General features: G+C 53.5%; 9 protein-coding genes across 9 annotated transcripts; 5 read left to right on the forward strand and 4 right to left on the reverse strand.

Moving 5' to 3' along the window:
- Window positions 1–38: 38 nt before the first annotated feature.
- G647_04648 (uncharacterized protein) lies at window positions 39–1165 on the forward strand (the record flags this gene model as incomplete). Its single annotated transcript, XM_008728987.1, has 3 exons — window positions 39–227; window positions 283–374; window positions 421–1165. The coding sequence occupies 3 exons, from the start codon at window positions 39–41 to the stop codon at window positions 1163–1165; spliced, it is 1026 nt and encodes a 341-aa protein (XP_008727209.1).
- Window positions 1166–1518: 353 nt separating this feature from the next.
- Window positions 1519–3397, forward strand: G647_04649 (uncharacterized protein; the record flags this gene model as incomplete). The annotated part of the gene is made up of 3 exons (XM_008728988.1): window positions 1519–1928; window positions 1982–2141; window positions 2192–3397. The coding sequence occupies 3 exons, from the start codon at window positions 1519–1521 to the stop codon at window positions 3395–3397; spliced, it is 1776 nt and encodes a 591-aa protein (XP_008727210.1).
- Window positions 3398–4471: 1074 nt separating this feature from the next.
- On the reverse strand, window positions 4472–5782 carry G647_04650 (uncharacterized protein; the record flags this gene model as incomplete). The annotated part of the gene is made up of 1 exon (XM_008728989.1): window positions 4472–5782. The coding sequence occupies one exon, from the start codon at window positions 5780–5782 to the stop codon at window positions 4472–4474; it is 1311 nt and encodes a 436-aa protein (XP_008727211.1).
- A 593-nt stretch (window positions 5783–6375) lies between these two features.
- Window positions 6376–7989, reverse strand: G647_04651 (uncharacterized protein; the record flags this gene model as incomplete). Its single annotated transcript, XM_008728990.1, has 1 exon — window positions 6376–7989. The coding sequence occupies one exon, from the start codon at window positions 7987–7989 to the stop codon at window positions 6376–6378; it is 1614 nt and encodes a 537-aa protein (XP_008727212.1).
- A 603-nt stretch (window positions 7990–8592) lies between these two features.
- Window positions 8593–9966, forward strand: G647_04652 (uncharacterized protein; the record flags this gene model as incomplete). Its single annotated transcript, XM_008728991.1, has 1 exon — window positions 8593–9966. One exon carries the CDS (start codon window positions 8593–8595, stop codon window positions 9964–9966), a length of 1374 nt encoding a protein of 457 aa, XP_008727213.1.
- A 708-nt stretch (window positions 9967–10674) lies between these two features.
- Window positions 10675–11426, forward strand: G647_04653 (uncharacterized protein; the record flags this gene model as incomplete). The annotated part of the gene is made up of 2 exons (XM_008728992.1): window positions 10675–11339; window positions 11399–11426. The coding sequence occupies 2 exons, from the start codon at window positions 10675–10677 to the stop codon at window positions 11424–11426; spliced, it is 693 nt and encodes a 230-aa protein (XP_008727214.1).
- Window positions 11427–11877: 451 nt separating this feature from the next.
- G647_04654 (uncharacterized protein) lies at window positions 11878–12771 on the reverse strand (the record flags this gene model as incomplete). Its single annotated transcript, XM_008728993.1, has 2 exons — window positions 11878–12551; window positions 12609–12771. 2 exons carry the CDS (start codon window positions 12769–12771, stop codon window positions 11878–11880), a joined length of 837 nt encoding a protein of 278 aa, XP_008727215.1.
- Window positions 12772–13657: 886 nt separating this feature from the next.
- On the forward strand, window positions 13658–14748 carry G647_04655 (uncharacterized protein; the record flags this gene model as incomplete). The annotated part of the gene is made up of 2 exons (XM_008728994.1): window positions 13658–13707; window positions 13749–14748. The coding sequence occupies 2 exons, from the start codon at window positions 13658–13660 to the stop codon at window positions 14746–14748; spliced, it is 1050 nt and encodes a 349-aa protein (XP_008727216.1).
- A 198-nt stretch (window positions 14749–14946) lies between these two features.
- G647_04656 (uncharacterized protein) lies at window positions 14947–15536 on the reverse strand (the record flags this gene model as incomplete). Its single annotated transcript, XM_008728995.1, has 2 exons — window positions 14947–15381; window positions 15438–15536. 2 exons carry the CDS (start codon window positions 15534–15536, stop codon window positions 14947–14949), a joined length of 534 nt encoding a protein of 177 aa, XP_008727217.1.
- Between the last annotated feature and the right edge of the window lie 336 nt (window positions 15537–15872).

Below are 15872 nucleotides of genomic sequence, written 5' to 3' on the forward strand. Positions count from 1 at the left end.
CAGTCGTCGGGCTCCTGTCCCAGCACGTGTCACCTGAGATGCTCTCCAACGAGAAGATTGTGGCTTCACCGTCTGTGGCCGGGCCACCGACGGGTGATTCGGTTCAAGAAAGCTCATTGGCTGCATCAACCCCATGTGACACCGCCTCAGTGAGCACTGACGATATTCCAGTCGATGACACCCGGACTGGTTCATGGAAAGGGTGGGCAGAACTGGAGAACGATCCGGTAGGTGGCATCGGTCCTTGAAGTACGATTGTGCTGGTTTTAATGGTCGAATCAGGTTATCTTCAGCACTTTGTTACGAGAATGGGGTGTTCCAAACGTCCAGGTTAACGAAGTGGTCCCACTAGATAGTGTTTTCGAGTATTCGCCGTAGGTCACCAAAATACAATTAATGATTTGTGCTTACAGGTTGCAGGGAGAGCATCTATGGTTTGATTTTTCTCTCTCGGTGGGCAGCGCCGGAGACAGAAAATGCCACGAAAGAGCCTCCAGCAGGTGTCTGGTTTGCCAATCAAACTCTATCCAATTCGTGTGCCACCATCGCACTCATGAACATTGTCAACAACCATGCAACGATTAACCTGGGTGAGAATTTGAATGCTTTCAGATCGAGTACAATCGACATGACGCCCAAGGACCGAGGCCTCGCTCTGGATCAGTTCGACTTTGTCAGAGACGTGCATAACTCTTTCGCCACTGAGTTCGACAAGATGAACGTCGATCTCCGACTTAAGCAAGACTTCACGTTGGTGGAGAGGAGAAGGAGAGCGGCCTCATCCAAGCGCCCGCGCAAGAAACGCAAGGAAAATGAGGAAGCTTTTGAGGATGAGAGCGGTTTTCACTTTGTCGCCTACGTTCCAGCCGGGGGTGATGTGTGGAGGATGGACGGACTCGAAAGGCTGCCCCGTAAGCTGGGGTCCGTGAGCCATGGAGACAGCTGGGTAGCGGTGGTTCTACCCGAGCTTCAAGCCCAGTTAGAGTCGGCTACGACCTATGCCTTGGAGTACTCATTGTTGTCACTGACCGCGATGACCAATGCTACCAGCTTAGAAGCAGACAAAGCGAAGATGGGCAGGACGCGAGAGGATTGGGGGCCATTTCTCGCTCAGTTGGTGAAGATACATGCTGAAAAGGGTACCCTGAAGACGGCGCTTGTGTGAGCGGGTGGCCACTACACAGAATGTGGGCGATGTGTGATGTGAGATGCTTGATCAATCAATGATGGCTTCACCATCGCAGCGAACCCACCCAGATATTCTTAGCGTGCTTGGCGTTGAGGTCACATGTTTTCCTGTGCTCTGATTAGCTGGCTGTATCGGGGCATTTACAGCGTACATGACGTGGCCAACCTCCGAAATCCGGGGCTCTTTGATTTCGCTCACTTTCCCATGTCAGATAAAGACAGGACAGTGTACACGCGACACTCTACTTGGACGACTCCTTCCACTGTTTGGATTTTGCATACAGCCAACCATACGAAGCCCCTGCCTCAAATACTGAGAACCGAGGCGCAATGCCTTCGCCACTGACAGATCTCCCCGACGAGGTCCTTCAGGTCATTCTGTCGTACTTGCCACCCCTGAGCAATATCGCGTTACAGCAGACATGTCGGCACTTTGCAGACATAGCCAATGAACCACTTCTATGGAAAGACTACTGTCAGCAAACGTTCAAGTGGTGGGATGGTCGCCACGCTTTCGAGCCGCGGCTGCGGGAAACGTCTTTTACTGGGTGGAAAGATCTTTTTGCGGAGCGGCACCGGACATCGCGATCCACTCGAAACGCTGTCGACAAGATTGTGGCCGAGGAACTTGGGCGCCTGGACTCGTTGAAGGTTGTCCTCGAGGCTGGGTATGACGCTAAGCAGGATCTGCTTGATATGTATTGGAACGCCGCTTCGTCGCCGAATTGCCTTGCTCAGAGGTCAGTATGAGGTCCAAGAGCACATGCGAGACGTACGTTTGACAACCATGCAGATATTGGAGCCACGCAGCGCTTGGCTGTCTACATCGATTGATGGCCGTACGAGAATGGACAGCCGTCAAACAGCGAGACAGCGTTAACTCGTATGAACGTTCTCTTGGCGCCTTCGACCTGTTTATCCTAGAAGAACAACTGGAGGGAGACCTGAGCGACGTAAGCTGATCTCGTTCTCGTACGAGCATTGGTGCTAAAACTTGACCCAGATCCACGCACGGCTGACTTCATACGCGGCTTCTGTCCGCCAGGCTCATCCCGACATCGACGAACTGTCGCCTCGCCAGAAGGCCGTTGTCATTGCCGAACATCTGCGTGACAACCAGTGGATAGGAATTCATGGCAACAGACATTATCACAGCCTTGACCACATGTTCCTCGGCGTTGCTCTTTTCAGCAAGAACAGGAATTCAGTGCCTCTGATTTCAGCCATCATCTACTGTCACGTCGCTCGCCAATTCAATCTCCGCGCGGCTCCGTGTAGCTATCCCTTCCACGTCCAAGCCCTAGTGCAACCTCCTCCAGGTTTCGACCTAGACGGCAATCAGCTATCGGAATCCGCAAATGGCGCCCCCTCGAAGAGCACCCACTTGTACATGGACCCTTTTAACAGCTCCGAGCCCGTCTCGCTCTCCAAGTTAGAAGCTCAGTTGAAATTCATCACACCGACCGCCAGCCCCGCGCAGACGGCATCATACCTCTCCGCCGCATCTGCCAGAGATCTCTCTATCCGAGCCGCACACAACATCCTCTCCTCTCCGTCTCACGACCCGGGTCTCCCCGTTCACCCCATTAATCCTAATCTAGCGACCTACGCCGCCCTGTTCTCCCTCGTCATCCTTCCTTCACACCCACTTGACCACCCTGCACAGATGCGCCAACATCTAGCTGTTTTGACCCAGCACTTCCTCGAGTATTTCGACCTCGACATCCACCTCTTCGAAACCCACGTCCTACCGCTGGCATACGCCCTTCCCGACTCGCGCGCCTACCGTAACCTCATCTCCCAACTCAAAGACGCAGACCACGAATCCCGCACTCCGAAATATCGCTCGGACGAGCGAAATGCTATAGTCGAGTACAAGGTCGGCCAGGTCTTCCGGCACCGCCGGCGCGGATATCTTGCCGTAATCTACGGCTGGGACCATTACTGCCGCATGCAAGAGCAGTGGATCACCATGAATCAAGTCGACCGCCTGCCTCATGGAAGGAATCAGCCCTTCTACAACGTCCTGGTCGAAGACGAATCGACACGCTACGTTGCCCAAGAGAATGTGGTGCTACTGTCTGCAGAGGAGATCACCGAGCAGCACGTCAATGCGTTCCCCATCGAAATCGGGAAATGGTTCAAGCGCTATGATCCTGACACGGGGACTTTCGTGAGTAACGTGAAGGACGAGTATCCTGAAGGTTGAGGGCGGAGAGCAGAGAGGAGAGCACAGCCCTTTTAAACAGCGCGACTATACGCAATCGAATCAAGAACCTGTGCTTGACCGCGGATCCAAGTGTCTGGCTGGCTGACAATCTAAACGGATATTTGAGCTTAGTATCTGAATCCGGGTCATCTCAACTTACCTCGAGTCGATACGTCCCAGAATTCCCGCAGGAAAGGATCTTGCATTCCATCCACTACGGCTCCATCGTCCCGGCTCAGTACCTGGTAGGTGGATACAACGACCGCAGGGTGGATATGCCGCCAGCGAGAATTGAGTACCCCGGTCCACGCCACAGGGCATTCACAGCAACCTCGAAAGAACGTATTCACAGGCCGGGACGCTGGATCTGGAGACACGAGGGGGAATCACGTCCGCAAGAACGGGGAAAGAGTAAGGAGACGATGACGAGAGACATTTTCCTAACTCGGTCTCGTCACCTTTCGTGGTGTACTCCATACGCGTACGTTCGTAAGCTGCGGGAGGGTGAGGATCAGGGCGTTTGGATAGGGAAATAAGTTCGATTTTCCTCCATACAGGCGTACGTACGTCCCAGTATACGTCGGCCCTGGACCCCAGGAGATGCGCCTGTATTCCTTTCGCGTTCCAGGTCTGATTCGTAGATGTATGTGACGATTCGGTTTCAGTTCCATAGCCAAATCGTGCTACGTCGTGCCCCATCGTGCCCAATCCCGTGGCTGTCAGCGGACGAAATGATCCGCCGCACCTCGTGGCCCTGTGCGTGCGGCACCCGCCGACTGACTGGTCGCTGTTCGGTTGTCGAGTCTCTGGGCCCTTCCATGACCGGTCGTGGAGAGAGATCCAGGAGTAGACCACCTACCTACAGGTTAGGTGACAGTGGAGAGAGATGTACTGACCCCAGTCCTCACTAAGTACGCCGTGAGGGTTGTAAAACGGGAGTCATTGCAAGGGACTCGTCTGAGAGACACAGTTTGTATACTATCGATTGGCATGGCACTCAACATGTACACGCACCAGCTGAGCATTACATATGCCCGACCCGCCCGTTATCGGTCCCTCTTGTACGGAGTGAGATCAATCCTCGGACTTTATAACGGGGCTAGTACCATTGTGTTGACGGTCACTGAGTCTCTTGAGACGCCGTAATTCGTGCTGGAATCGCTCATTGAGACTCTGCTCGGACGAACCACCCAAGCTCACGTCAACCCTCGCAGGTGAATCGAACCGCCTGACCAGACCGACCTTGGAGGCAAAGCCGTCAAAATCTGCTCCGACGATGTCTAGGCTTTGGAGATGCCCTTCTTCAATCTCGACGAGGGCCGGCTTCCCCAAGTATTCGTCGCGGGAGCTCAATTCCCAGATGTTATGCACCACGCCGACCAGCTTCTGCACGAAGTCTTCCAAGGGATACTTTTCCGCAAGGCGGTCGAAGCGGTTCATTCGAGACGCGACAGAAGCGTCCGCGACAATGGAAAACTCATGAAGCGTGCTGATGCGTAGCTTTGTCCATTCAGGGTCTTCGATACCGCCTGCCGTGTAGCCGGAACTGTCGTCGCGCAGCCGGAGCATCTCGTTGACCAGATCCATGACTTCGTCATTATAGGCGGTCGTGCCACCTATGTCAGTCGTGTCTCTGGGGTCGACGTAACCCCAGGAAAAGCAGTCTTCCAGTGATGGCAAAGCGGCTGCTTGACGGTTCAGAGTTTGAAATCGCAACGTCTCAAGTCCCGTCCGGAGCATGAGTTCACACGCGACTCGCATCCAGCGCTGCTCGAGACTCTGGTCTATCAGGTCCGAGAACTTTGCCGAGATGACCATGAATCGCGGCACCAGGTGGAAAAGCAACAAGACCTTGATGCTCTGTGGGTCAGAGTAGGGAGTGGAAGGGTGTGAATACGTCCACGCTTCATAGATTTGGCGCTCCACGTCCCTCTCGACGAGATCGGTTCTCGAAACTGTGGCTGGGCGCTTCTCCGGTCTACGAAAGTGTCTTTGACGTGCGGCCTGCCACCTTCGGCGAGCTTGGATATCGTCTTGTGCGCGGACCTTGAGCTTCTCCAGCATTTCATCCGTGAAATGAGGCGACGGACCGGATGACAACCCGGACAGGAGCACCAAGAATTCCAGGATGTCGAGTCTAAACGTCAAGCCGGGGCTATGCTCGTAGTCGGAGTGATGCTCATTGAAGATCTGTATGAAGGAGTCGAAGACGGTCAAAAGCCGCAGAGCCTCGCGTGATCGACCCTCCTCCTCTTCGTTGTCCTCGAGCCCACCCGACAGGAAATGCAGTTGTGCCTGGGTCGACTGAAACAGTGTGTAGTCGAGGATCATGGTGTCCACGTCCAGTTGCAGATCGGCGTCTGCACAGCGGATATCATCCACCATACTGCTGACAGTAGGGGTCTGGCAGTCTTCTTGCACGAATCTTTTCTAGGATCGCCCTTTGGTCACGCCAGAAGGAGAAAGGGAGCAAGTCCTAGTCCGACGAGGTTGCCCAGACACTTGATACTGTATGAATTCGTCTCAGCCGAGTTTCATGCACGCTTTGCCGTGTGCGAAGTTCAGCAGTGCATTTGTGCAGAACCATGGCATATGTAGCGTAAGCAGGTAAAACAGGCTGTCACCAATAATGTAGGTCATATCTGTGTTGTTTTCAAGGGAAGTTGAGCAAAATGAACAGAGCTGGAGTAACTTAGTAGGCCGTTAAGTTTACATTAGCTTTATGGCTCGCGCCTCTCTTGGGGGACTCTGGGCATGCCTAGAAAGTTGTGTTAGGCGGCCCACGCACAGCCTAAAGGCGACTTCGCATTGAGATTTGCTACAATGTCCTAGAAATTCTTGGACACTCGCAGATGTCTTCTCTACAACCCTAAGTCTTCGTTCTAAAACAAACGCCCTCGCCATGCAATCGTCTCTACGGGGGTATATATGCAGGATGAGCCTCGCAGGGCTCGACAAAAGTCCTTGTACATAACATATCATCTCTTCTTTCCTTTTCCGCCCTTGACCGCTTTTACCTGGGCCACAGGAGCAGCGTGATCCTCGTCTTCAATATGGTTGAATAGTCGCGTCTTTGAAGGGAACTCGGCCTTGCATACAACACACTGGAACTCCGCCACGGCCTTCCGTGCAGCTTTTTTGGCTTTCTTCTGCTTTGCTTTGCCGAGCTTTGGCTGCGCTGTTTGTTCGGGATCGGATGGAACGAGAGTGCCAGACAAGCTCAGATCCTCGAGTGTCGCGGAGGCCTTCTCAAGAGGTTCTCGAGTTAAGCGGTCTTCGACATCCGATCGGGTCGCGTAATCGTCGTTTTCATCTGGAGAGGCATCAGAGACCTCAACCTCCTTCTCCGTCGTCGCGGTGCCGTGTTTCTCCTCTGTTGGCTCTTTATCGTCGGATTCAGACACGCCTTCAGATATGTGCGCCTGTCGAGCGAGCGAGTCGTCAGACTCTTCTCTGCCGATTTGGTCTGCATCGACAGCTGCATCGCCATGCTCGCCAGCATTGTGTTCATTATCTAGGTTAAGCTTGTCACCTTCGACCCGCATCTCCTTCTGAAGTTGTTTCAGCAGTTTGATGTGCTTCTTGCTCTTCTCATGTGCTATAAATTGTGCCTCGCTTTTGAAGGTCTTGTCGCAGACTACACAATCATACTCGTGTTCCTCGATTTCAGACTCACTGGAGAACCCTCCTTCGTGTTGGTCTCTTGTCCTTGACTTGGCCCAGTCTGGAACGGCGTCCTCTCCGGCTCCTTGAAACTTGGCCTGCCGTGCTGCTCTCGATCTCGCGGCCTGTGCTGCAGCCGCTTCTCGGAGGGCTTTTTGCCTTTCGGCCTCGGATACCTGGTTGTTCTGTACCCGGGGGTCTCGTTTTCGGACAAAAGCAATGAGTGTACGCACTGCCTCGTTGTATTCTTGGATGGCCTCGTCTCGTATCTTCTTGTTCTCCTTCTCCATCAGCCTGCGAATCCTCCTGTCTGGTGCATCTGACAACCGGTATTGATCTTTCCAGGCGTAACTCTTTCTTGTAGCAAACCCAGTCCATGCAGCGTAGAAAGGGCGAACCACATCTTCATAATCGTCGTCGCGGTGTCCGAACTCTGGGTATTCCATGGGGTCCTCGTTTTCCCACTGGCAAGCGATGTCTTCCTCCCTGGCCAGCTGCTTGAAAAAATCGTCCAGTCCACCAAAAAAGCCACCGGGCGCATCGCTGAATTCCAGACGGCCGTTAAACTTCATCATTAATTTCAGCACATCTTCCGTCGTCGTCATGCGGATGTTGTATGAAAACTCATCCCCGCCAGGGCCAGTGGCCCGGTCTCCGCGCAGGAGGATGTCTCTGTGCGAGTCATACCATGCTCTTTCTTGTGGATCTGAGAGGACTTCGTAGGCAGACTGGACTTCGGCAAACAGTCGGGTGGTTTCTTCCACGTTGCCATAATTTCGGTCGGGGTGTAATTCAAGGGCTTTCCGGCGGTAGGCTTTCTTGATCTCATCGTCGGTCGCTGTTCTTTCGACGCCAAGGAGGTCGTAGTAGTCGGCCTTCGCTGGCGCCTCGTCCTGCGTGGCGTTGCCGGTAGATTGTCGTTGGCCCATGTCTGGGCAGGGCAAAGGGTTATTGTTGCGGGGTGGAAGAAGCAACGCCACCGCCCAAATCCATCGGACGAGACACTGCTGCACGCCCTGATCGAACTAACGACATCAACTGCGGTATTCTGGAACGGATCGAAAGCCTTGTGCACCTGCTGCGCCATTTGTTTGCCGTTCGCTTAAGTCCATCCTGGTCCGCAGTAGTCTTGGATTCTTGGTCCGCCAATCACGTCACGGCTTCGGGAAAACTTTAACTTTTCGCCTTGGACGCTGATTTCTTGGTTGCCCATGTCACAAAGTCCACATGTCATCCGGTCACCTGGAAGCACAGCATATGGGGTTTTCACCCCCCGGGTCGTGTTTCCGGCGGCTGCCATAAATCGCGCGTGGCGGTTTCCAACGTCTGGGGACGCGTCGGCAGAGTGGTTAAATATTGCGCTTGCCCGCCTTTGGGGCCCTCCACGCTTGGAATGCCCATCCCCAAGACGGAAAATAGTCACGCGAGCACTCGGGTGATTAACAGCTAAAATATTTGCCTCTCATATTCTTACTCCTCCGCCCAGGTTTCTCTTCCCTGGCTCCAGGATCTGAGGATGATACAAGTCTACCATGAAATTCGGTCAGGATTTTGAATCAACACTCGCTCGTGGCGAGTACCCTCCTGAGTGGGTCAACTCAGCCATCTCTTACAAGAAACTCAAGAAATGCATCAAGCGTGTACAACAAGAACTTCTGAGCCTTGGCCTCGATAAAGACACTCTCGACGCCCTGTGGAAGCGCGTTGGGTCCTCTGACTTGAGTGAAGACCACGGGACAGCTGATAGTCTGCTCCAGTACACTGTCGACGATGGTGAAACGGTCAGCTTCACGCCGAAGTTGACGATTGTCATTGATCCCCGTGATGGCTCTCCAATGGATGCCTGGCTCAGTCCTGAGACCCGGCGAATTCTGCGACGTCTGGCCAGGTCTTCCCGAGCTCACATTGACCACACTCTCCAGCGAGATGATTCTCCGGATGAACAACGCAGATTCACTGGTGAGTCGCCGTCAGAAAACGACAAGCATCAGTTAGAACTGGTGGAGGTGCCTTTGACTGCAGACTCGGAATTCTTTCAGACACTGCGCCACGAACTGGCCTGTCTTGACGACCTGCAGAAAGCTGAGTATGCCCGGCTACAGGACGAAATCAACCAGCTAGGCAGTGAACTCCGTGCGTTGCGGGCAAGCAAGTCGAAGCGTTCAAAGAAGGAGGTTGAAATCTGGCGGAAGATCTTTGAACTCTACTCGGATGCAGAAGTCTTTCTGTCCTCTCACGAAGCAGATGCTGGGGCGCGCGACGCAGCTCATGCTCAAAAACAACTACAGGCTTTCACACAGTCTCTCTCCACGCAGCAAAAGAAGGCTCCTTTCCAATTGGGAGACAATGCCAACACCGCTCTGTCGCGGTTCCTGCAAATCAACGTCAATCTCCTTCGACTGATCAAGTTCCAAGAGATCAACCGCACCGCAATCAACAAGATCATGAAGAAGTTCGACAAGCGAACATCCCTGCCCGCGAAGTCCTCAGTGACGCAGTCGCTCACTAAGTCCTCACCCTTTATTGTGCAAGACTTGGCCAAAGCCACGTGCTTCACTATCTCGGAAGAAGTGTTGAGTGTCATTCCCCAGCTCAACGACTACTTGTGCCCAATCTGTTTCAGCGTCTCATGGAGACCTGTGCGATTACGCTGCGGTCACCTGTTTTGCATCAGGTGCATGATTGTTATGCAACAAGAGGAGAATGATCATTGTCCCCTGTGCCGGGAAGCGGTGGTGCTGGAAGCCACAGAGAAGAATATCGACTCAGAAATGGTCAAGTTCCTGCGAGACAACTTCAAGGCCGATGTGAAGGAGAAGCAGAAGCAGAATGAAATTGCCGCTGGGATTGATCGCTGGGGTGCGGCGTACGAGCATGCTCAGAGGGATAGATGCGTGGTTATGTGAGAGAGGCCGAGCGGAGGGTTTGCTTCGCGAGCGCTGCTTAGTGTAATGTCTATACCCGCAACTGGACCAGCCAGTGACTTGCTTACGAGCGATTAATCGAATGAATCTCGTACCAGACTTGGATTGGTTTCGCGAAGATCCTTGTTCCAAATGTCGACTGAATCCGAGCCGTAATAGTCATGACTCCAGAGCATGGAACCTGACGATCGTACTCGTAGCTCCTTGTGAGTTGTACCAGCGTCTTTCTGTGCTTATGTTTCCGCTTCAGGTTGGATGTCAGAGTTGTTGGCACGGCTTGGCTAGAAGGGCACCAACAGGTACGAGTCGTGGGCGCCTACTATAGGTGTACACAGTACAGTACCTAGGGTGCACGCCTGTGGCACCCGATGGGTGGTGTTTCCACCAATTAGGTGCCAGTCTGGTTGCGATGGGATGACCTCATAGCGCCGTGCGATCAACCTTCAACCAATCATAACAGCACGTAGATCCTGTCAGCTTCAATTCACTTCCCTCTCAGACGGAGGCACGATCAACATGATCACCACCGAGACCCTTACGGGCTCCTCGTGTCATATATCAATACTGCCTGCACAATACCGCGGGCACGCTTCTTGTTGCATGATGTATCGATTCAGCAAAGCCCGCTGTTGATGCCGCCGAAGTCATCGACACGCACCATCCAGATGCCATACCTCTCCGGCGGCCACCATGGGTGTTCAAGACTTTGTTCGCTTTAACCCGGATGACTACAGAGCTAAAGTACAGGGATATGACGACCAACAGCTGCAGAAGAAAGAGGTTGTACTGATCCGGACGCTATACTCGAGCACCGCGGGCGTCATCAGTGGCGTCGTTATGGCTCCTGGTACCGGAGGTGCTTCACTTGTCGGTTCCGTCGCTGGTGGCAGGGTAATGCAACTCGTTGAGCATAAGCTTGCGGTTGTCCGAACCGAACTCATGAGGCGTGGGATGCCGTTGCACCAGAAGACAACGCGAGACCAAGCCATCCCTGCGGCTACCGGTAGCGTAGCCGGAGCAATGGGTCTGTTCTCGGGCGTGGAAGGACACCTAGTCGGCACTGCAGCTGGCGCCGCGGCTAACCTGGTCGGAGTCGAAACACAACCTCTTGACCGTGTCCAAACCGCTCCAAACCGCCCAGTCGATCAAGAATCAAACAGTTTTCAGAAACTGAGGAGGTCGCTGACCGAGACTGCGTCCTCGAAAGCCCGATCCCTGCAGTACCATTTCTCATCCGAAGACAAGGATCTATTTCGGCAGTACGACAATCTACTCGAACGAAAGAAAACACTGGAAGGACGGTACCAACAGTTTCGTGTGTCGACGCTAGGAGCTGCGGGCGAGAAGTGGTACTGGTACGTGATCTACCACTACCCTTGTGAGGCAGAGAGCCTGACAAATCCGACACAACCAGGCTTGTCGATAAAATCGCTCCGACGTAGAGTCAGTGTCCGTCAATGGGACAGAAACTTTCAGTGATCTCACCGGCTCCGCGCGAGAGAAGGTATTAATCGTTTCCGGAGGGAACTAGTTGATCTACAGGGACGATTCGATATGTGACAGATTTTCATATCACAAGTAAGTATGTGGAGAGTAATCGCTTTCAGGAGAGTCTGCTCATCACCAAATAGTATCTGCCTCCAAGACCAGTTACTGCACCTACAGCCAGTGTAGAAATGATGGAAGCACCCAACCGCAATCTTGTCGTCTGCCTTGCTCTCCTGCCCACATACGCAACGGCAATGGGATGCTTTTACCGCTGTCACGCGTTTACTGTTGTCCTTTCGCAGCAAGGACTCTTAGGTGCCATGAGGACGACAAAGCGCGAAAGACCTTCCTATCCAACAACCCATGCCATTTCGCTGCCCCAGTCTGCTCCAGGATATAGCCTCTTCAGGAAACGGTGTTGGTTGTTCGGAGCTGGAGGGCTTGCTGCCTATCCTTCGGCTGCAGCTCGATGGTATACCAGAACAGGGCGATAGCCATGACAGCAGCCATCAGGACCGCATCGAAACAATACATCGGCCACTCGTATGAGTTCAGGTATCCATCCTCTCCTTGCGCGTATTCCGCCAGGCGATAAACGTTCCGAGCGACCATGAGGATTCCAATCAAGTACAAGGACAACAGAATCCGACCCAACGGCAGACCCGACCCCCTGCACCGGTCCCAGAGGGGCACGTAACGGACTCGAGCTTGCCACGTTGCTGCAACTGACAGAAAGAATATGAAGAACAGGACCTGCAGAGCTAGGCCCGCAAGGACAACGTCTCGCGCGCCCTGGATTGCAGATGCGGATTTGGCATTCCCTAACCACGAAACACCGCTCGATTGAACCTGCAAGCAGAGCCAGTCGCCTAAGAGGAACACTTTTGACATCCATTTCCTCTTTATGGGGGAGTAGTGCTCTCCGCCCGCGGCACTAATCAGGCGACCGAGGAACATGTAGACCGAAGCTGCAAGAAGGATTGGCGACAACACAATGAGGAGCACTTGGACAAGGTACAAGGCTAGGCTGTCGACGTGGTAGTGGGATGCTGCCCGAGTGAAAAAGCCGATGACTTCACCTTGGACGCTGTCAACAAGAAGTACTTCGGGTGATCAACTATTGGCTGGAGACTTACAGGTGCCTCCAATCATAAATGCTATGGTGAATTTCCGCCTCTGATTCGACTTGATCATCATTGCAAGATGCGCTATCGTCAAGACGGCGAAGATGAGACCGGCGGCAACCGCTGCCGGAACAGAGGGGACATAGTGCTTGTAATAGTTGTCGACCTTCGCCATTGGGGTTCGCCTGTTGCACGTGTCGATGCTGACCGCTGGAAGGACCAACTCGAAGTGGCTGTGGCATGAAGCACTTTATATATCCACAGTACCATTTCATGCCGAGCCCCGAGAACAGACATCGTCCTGCGACATTCGTGCCTCATCCACCAAGGTCGTGCATCACGATCCCATAGCCAGCGACTGGAAAGAGACATGCAACTTACATTGCTGCCTGGGCACTGTGGGACGGTCATCATTTCAGACGAAAAATAATCAACATACACTCCGCTACAGTCTTCATGAAGAGGTGCTTGGTTAGTCCAAGGAATGTAACCATTGGACAAGGCTGGGCACAGCATTGACGGTCTCCATGAGCGGCAGAATCAGGTTTAGTGTACGCGTATCCGGTTCTCTTCCAATCACTGCTGCCTGATCTTGCCGTCTCCTAATTACAACTTGCTGGACGTGGACCGGATACTCCCTTATTCAACATCGGACATTCAAATTCAGGGATCGCATCGAGCGCAGACATTTCGGGCATAGAATCCTCGTATCGTCTGACTGGTACTGTTCTGGGGCGCTCAACCACGGGAACGAGCCCCGACTCTCCGTGGCACATGTTATCGTATGTGGCATGCCGGGCCGGAGACCGCACAAGAAGTCCAGAACCGGATGTTACAATTGCAAGCGACGACGAGTAAAGGTGTGTGGCTTTCTTGCATACTATCTTTTCTGTCCCGGATTGAAACCATCAGCGGTGGGAACTGCGAGACTTGCCTGTTAGCTCGGTCGACGCGAGAGTACCACTAGCTACCTTGACTAGCCTCCAGCAATCCTCCCCACTGACACTCTTCATAGTGTGACGAATCCGGACCACCATGTTCAAGCTGTGCCGTCCAGCAAGATGACTGTATATATCCTTCCACGAGGCTGGTCCCTCCAGCCAAGCCAAATGTCTGTACATGTCACCAGAAGTCTGACGGCCAAGAACCTAGCAATACACGCACACCACCAGTGTCCTATTGCAGCCCTCAAGCAAACATACTGGAACTGGAATTGTGGCACGAGTGGACCTCGAAAACATATGATCATTTCACCAATGACAGGCAGAACGACAGCCGCCACAACTGGCAGATCTTGGTCCCAAAGCTGGCATTGCAATGTGATTATCTGAGAAACGCCATCTTGGCAATTTCGGCCATGAATATTGTCCTCGAATCCTCTAAGCCAGTACCGGCAACTGCGTCACATTACATGCTCGCCGCCTTGGAATATCACAATGCCGCCTGTCAAGCGTTTGGCAAAGTTGGCGAGCACACAATACCCCGGACCAACAATGACGACGAAACAAGCTTCACCACCATCTTCGCCTTCTCCATCATCAACCTCGCATTCATCCTCGGCCTGTCGCAGTGTCACGTCACCACTAATCAGGATGTCCAAGAAGTCACCAAGATCGTGGGAAACATCACAATGCTGTTCAGAGTGCTTCAGAGCTTCGGCTCCGTCATCAGCTCAGGCCTCGACGGGTTCTCGAGAGGGCCCCTTCCCGTCAGCCATGACCTATTTTCCGCGTCGTGGTGCCGGGTGCTGGATGAGGACACAGCAATGGCACTCACGAGACTCCGGTGCATCGTGGGGCGTGAAAAGGGGTTTACAGACGCTTTCAACGCCAGCGACGCCTATTCGCGGGCGATTATTTGGTTGGAAAAATGTTTCAGCTTCTATAGTGACGAGAACAGGGATGTTGTCCTTATATGGCCGATGGTCTTGGATACGTGGTTTATCCGGGCGCTCGAGACCGGCGGAGACCAAGTCTGCAGGTTGATTTTATTGCACTGGGCTGTGATGCTGCATTGGTTCGGCCGTGGGAAGCGGTTCACGGGGGGTCTGGGTGCGAAACTGGTGGACGAACTGTCCAAGCCTATGCTGGGGAAGGACGTTCATTGGGAGGAATGCATACATTTTGTGCGACAGCAAGTTGGTCTGTTGTAGAGGATGAAAACAAAGCACGCGAGAGGTGCGTGATGATGGTACTATGGTCTCCACGGCACACAGAGCCTTACTTGTTGGGTACCCGCCTGAAAAGCACACAATACAAGCGGCGGCTCGAAAGCACAACATACTTACACCCTTCCATCAGTCCGACCATCTGCCAAAGGGGAACGGACCTGGCCTAGCCTAGTCAACTCCCTATTCCTTCCCAGCCTGCTCAACAGCCTCCAGCGCATCGACCACATCCTTGACGATAACCTTGCTCATCTTCATGAACGCGGCCATGGCCGCCGACATCTTCTTCTCATCCCCACTGGACATCACCTCGGCCACCAGGCGCGGCACCACCTGCCAAGAGACGCCAAAGCGATCCCTCAGCCAGCCGCACACCTGCCTCTTTTTGTCCTCGTCGCTGGCCCCCTCGGTGAGATTGTCCCAGTAGTGGTCGATCTCTTCCTGGTTCTCGCAGATGATCAGGAAGGAGACAGCTTCGGTCATGGGCATTTCCTTGGGCCGCGAGTTCAAGGCCAGCCATTGGGTGTTGTTGAGCGTGAAGGACACGGACATGACGGAGCCGGGGGTCTGGCCGTGCTCTTCTTGGCCGGTGGTGGTGAAGTAGTTGATAGTGTCGACCTGTACCAGAGAGTCAGGGCAGGAGGAGAGAGGGGATAAGAGGCAGGCATGCATACCGAAGAGTTTGGGAAAATAGAGACGTAGCGACGGACCGCTTCTTCAGCCTGGGTCTCGAAGAAGAGACAGGGCTGGACGCTTACTGATGACACGGACATTCTGAATGGAATATATGTGTGCGTGTGTATTGGAACAAGCTGTTGTTGGGTTGGTGTTGCTCCGGATCGGTAGATGCTGAATTCACTGAACTCGATGGATTACTTGGGTTATATCGATGCTCGACGAAGGAAGAACACAGCGAGAAGACATGATGCAGCAGAGGAATTTATACCTTCTCACGCCCGCATTTTCACTCGCAGCATGAGCATACCCGGGTACAGGTGTGATACCCATGTCCTGTGAAGCTTTTGCTCCTCACGGTTCCCCGCCGTGCCCAGCAATTCAGGCTTCAACCAGGCAACAGTCGCGCCAAGGGGCGGCATGATTGGGCGGGA

Source organism: Cladophialophora carrionii, assembly GCF_000365165.1.
Source record: "Cladophialophora carrionii CBS 160.54 unplaced genomic scaffold supercont1.3, whole genome shotgun sequence".
Classification (NCBI taxonomy): domain Eukaryota; kingdom Fungi; phylum Ascomycota; class Eurotiomycetes; order Chaetothyriales; family Herpotrichiellaceae; genus Cladophialophora; species Cladophialophora carrionii.